This window comes from Eurytemora carolleeae, unplaced genomic scaffold, assembly GCF_000591075.1.
Source record: "Eurytemora carolleeae unplaced genomic scaffold, Eaff_2.0 scaffold536, whole genome shotgun sequence".
In the NCBI taxonomy this organism is placed as follows: domain Eukaryota; kingdom Metazoa; phylum Arthropoda; class Copepoda; order Calanoida; family Temoridae; genus Eurytemora; species Eurytemora carolleeae.
In genome coordinates this window covers 133,984-138,330 of record NW_019396448.1, presented here as the reverse complement: position 1 = coordinate 138,330, position 4,347 = coordinate 133,984, and the positions used below count along the sequence as shown (strand labels likewise).

General features: G+C 29.9%; 1 protein-coding gene across 1 annotated transcript in view; it reads right to left on the bottom strand.

Moving 5' to 3' along the window:
- LOC111703493 (uncharacterized) overlaps positions 1–952 on the bottom strand; it is a gene marked incomplete in the record, with an annotated part of 58,343 nt that extends 57,391 nt beyond the window's left edge. The window contains 1 exon segment of the mRNA XM_023475441.1: positions 857–952. Within this exon segment, the coding sequence (XP_023331209.1) occupies positions 857–950 (94 nt within the window).
- Between the last annotated feature and the right edge of the window lie 3,395 nt (positions 953–4,347).

The window sequence follows — 4,347 nt, the reverse complement described above, 5'->3', positions numbered from 1 at the left end:
CGGTCAACGTATTAGAAACCAGGTTGGTGTAAAGTGACGGTCAACGTATTAGAAACCAGGTTGGTGTAAAGTGACGGTCAACGTATTAGAAACCAGGTTGGTGTAAAGTGGCGGTCAACGTATTAGAAACCAGGTTGGTGTAAAGTGACGGTCAACGTATTAGAAACCAGGTTGGTGTAAAGTGGCGGTCAACGTATTAGAAACCAGGTTGGTGTAAAGTGACGGTCAACGTATTAGAAACCAGGTTGGTGTGAAGTGACGGTCAACGTATTAGAAACCAGGTTGGTGTAAAGTGACGGTCAACGTATTAGAAACCAGGTTGGTGTAAAGTGACGGTCAACGTATTAGAAACCAGGTTGGTGTGAAGTGACGGTCAACGTATTAGAAACCAGGTTGGTGTAAAGTGACGGTCAACGTATTAGAAACCAGGTTGGTGTGAAGTGACGGTCAACGTATTCACGATTCACAACAGAACCCTTTAAAACTTCATCAGGGAAATAAAGAGAAAGTCAGAAGGTTGGATAAGTGTTTAAATCTCATAATTTCCTTCTTTGTCTCTGCTGCCTTAATTCTCAAGTCCAAAATGTTGTTTTATATATATTTGTCTTCAAAAGTGTTTATTTCTTATTAACGGAGAACCCACTAATGAAAACAAATTGTTTTAAAGATACAAACATGTCAATATCACTCATAACTAATCAGACAAAGCTTATAATATAATTGGGTACCGTTGTAAATCGGACATGCCGCTTTCGTGCAAAATTGGTTTCGTATTGATACGCAAAATTGGGCAATTATGTTCAAAAACGCGAAACTTTGCAAGAAATACAATATACTGATTCGTGGAAACCCTAACCTTGGGCTGCGAGGGAGGGTTCTTGAGCAAAGGTTTCCGGTGGTTTAAGGACAACTACACCAAACCAGATCCAGCCAGAGAACATTGTTAACATCTAAAACTGAAATTAATTCAGTTCTTCTTCTTTGATAGATTTGTTTTTCTTTACAGGGATTGTCAGGTGTGTACGGATTGTAAAGGAATTGAGTCTTTGTTTCTTCTTTGTTTCAAATTTTCTTCTTTCTATATCTTTGAAACCTGATGGTGTGCACCTTAGATATTTCAAACTTAGATTATTTGATCAAACAGAGCTCATAGTTTAAAATATCTGAGGTATACATTTGGGTGCAAATATATAATTGGATTAGAAAATCTGAATTTGTGGCAAAGCTATCTGTGATATCTAGAATTGTAGCATTGAAAACTTTGTTTTAAACTCTTTAAACGCTGTTTCTGGCATACGGAAATTGTGAATTGAGACTAATCAATGAAGCGTCAAAATGAGCAAACAAACAAAAAAAACATTGGCAAGATAACCTTCTAGTTTTAATCCAAAACAGACTGAAATATCGAAGCCTGTGTATTAACTAGTTTAACTATATAAAGTTTTTAAAAATATACTTCGAAAAGATGCTTTGGAGGTTTTAAATATGATCAGTTTGCATTCGTACCATATATAATACATGAGGCCGAATTTAAAGAGTTTTTGAGCGGCGGCTTAAAATTAAACCGTGGCTCAAATATTCCGCTTAAAATTGTATTGAGTTTTTCAAGATTTAAGTTGGCGTTCAATTAAAACAGGTTTGAGAGTGATTTGAACAACTTTAACCCTATATACCTACTGCCGTGTTGCTTTTCTGTCTGTCTGTCTGTCCGTTTGTGTCCAATAATTTTTTGAAAATTTTGAAAATCCGCGAAACTTTTGTTATTGTTTTACAATGTATACAAAGAGAAAATGTTTACAATTGAAATAGAAGATGGGCGCGAAGCGTCCTATGATCCTAGTTTCATACATTTTTGGACAATTCTTTTTTGTATTGCAATAATTTATTAAAAAAGAAATATCCAAATTTATATCGCAAAATCCATTTATTAAGCAAAACTGTGAAAACACAAAAATTGTTCGAAATACGATGGTGTACGCATTTTAACAAAACCCTCGACCAAACAATTTCAAATTTGCAAAGATAATTGCAAAATAAAAAGTCCAACTCTCAGCCTAATCTTATATGGGCTTGTTTTAGTTTAAAAGCCTCCGACTACATCTTTTTGAATTATGTCCAAAAATCGTAAAGGGGGGTCCTCCCCCCATCCCTACTATTAGAAATAAGAATAATTTTTCCCACATATCTCCACAACCCCATATCTCAACATTAACTGCTACAATTTTTCTCTATCATGGAAATTCAAATTGATTTTACTTCACAGGTTTTTTGGTGTTTAGCCTTTGGGTTTCTTAATTTATTGGGTTCTCTTTGAGACCCCAATAAATTAACGAAAAACAATCAAAACAAAGTGGCAAACTTCAAACAATTTCCTAAGTTTTTATTCTACAGGCCTTTAATTGGTAGCCATTGATCGATAATGTAAATTTTGAAAATGTCCAAAAATATGAAAAATCAAACCATGATTAGACCGGCAATATTCATTTAAAAGCTTTTTTGAGACATCCTGTACAGTGTAGATATATTTTTTTTAATAATCCTGTATACAGTGTAGATATACTTTTTGGGACATCCTGTACAGTGTAGATATATTTTTTTTAATAATCTAAAACATAAAACGCAAATATTTTAGTTTTAAGCAATCTCAAATCTTGACTATACAAATTTTCTCTATCTTCAGATCCACAATTTAAAGAAGGAAATCGTTTCCATATTTGTTTAAATATTTCCGATCTTGAATTTATTTCAAATGAGAAAAAAAAATGTTTTGAAGAGAACCATCATGATAGGTGTGTATACTGATACTAATCATCCTGTAAATCCTACTAATGCTTTCCCTAATTATCTAGTTGACATGGAATACATAAACACAAACATTATAAACCAATATATATTCTAGGGATGGGAAACTTTGTTTTTTTTTTAAATTGAATTTAACTTTTTGTGAATGACTACAAAATGTAAAAAGCAATAATTATTTCAAACGTAAATATTTCAATGCGAATAACACTCTTCATGAAAAATAAAAAAAAATAGTTTTATGGAAAAAAGGTTTAAAAATATGAAAAACTTTCTCTCTAAACATAGTTTTGAAAAACAATCGTTTTAAAAAAAAAGTTTTAAAAGTGAGCGTTTTAAAAAAAGTTTTATAAAACAATCGTTTTAAAAATTGTTTTATAAAATTATATACTTTTTTTAATCAAAAGCGTACAGTTTTTTGAATAGTTTTGAAAAACGAAAAATTTGAAAATAGTTTTGAAAAAAAATATTTTTATAATAGTTTTGAAAAAAGTTTTGAAAAGTTTTTTGAAGAACGATAATTCTGAAAATAGTTTTGAAAAACGATAGAAATTGAAATAATTTTTAAAAAATTTGAAAAGTGATAGTTTTGAAAAAAAAATAGTTTTTAACCCCTAATCCTGTAGTTTTTTTTATATTGCTTAAAAGCTATAATTTTTTATGACTTTTCCTAAATCTTTATTTCACAAATCTCAGGAAAAAATTGTAATTTGTTTGGCATGTTGCCTAAAATAGACTTGATATTAAATTCGCTTTTAATATCACTAAAAAGTGTCCAATCTTTTAAATCCAGGAGAACAATAATCCGGAATAAATGGTTTTTTTGCAAATATTTTGATGCAAAATATAATAAACATTACAACAAACAGTTCTTTTCTTCATTCAACAATGGAAAATTATATTTTTTTAGAAACCATATCAGTTTCAATCAATGATTATGTTTCCGTAGTTTTGCAATGATATTCTTTACACAGGTTTTGTAAACACCTATTATTTTCCATTAACATTCATATCGTAACTCAGACAGGGAGAAAGCAAATAGCTTGTCCAAATTTTTGCAAACTTTTTGCACAACTTTTGCTAACTTTTTGCACAATTTGTGCACTTTTTTGCACAATTTTTATAAATATTTCTGTAGTTAACATATTTCATAATTTTTGAAATAGTCAGGTCAAAAGCATTTCAAAAAGTGTAATACTTCATGTCTACGAAAAATTTTAAATTTATGCAAAAAAAATGCAAATTGCAAAATTTGCAATTTTAAGTGTCCTGGTTTCCAGGTACCCAAGCAAAATAGAATTAAAATTATTTGAAAATCGATAGGTTTTAAAACAATTTGAAAACGATAGTTTTTAAAACAATTTGAAAACGATAGTTTTGAGAATAATTTGAAAACTATAGTTTTTAAAACAATTTGAAAACGATAGTTTTGAAAATAATTTGAAAACGATAGTTTTTAAAACAATTTGAAAACGATAGTTTTGAAAATAATTTGGAAAAACGATAGCCTTTAAAAAAGTTTTGAGAATAATAGTTTTAAACTAGTTT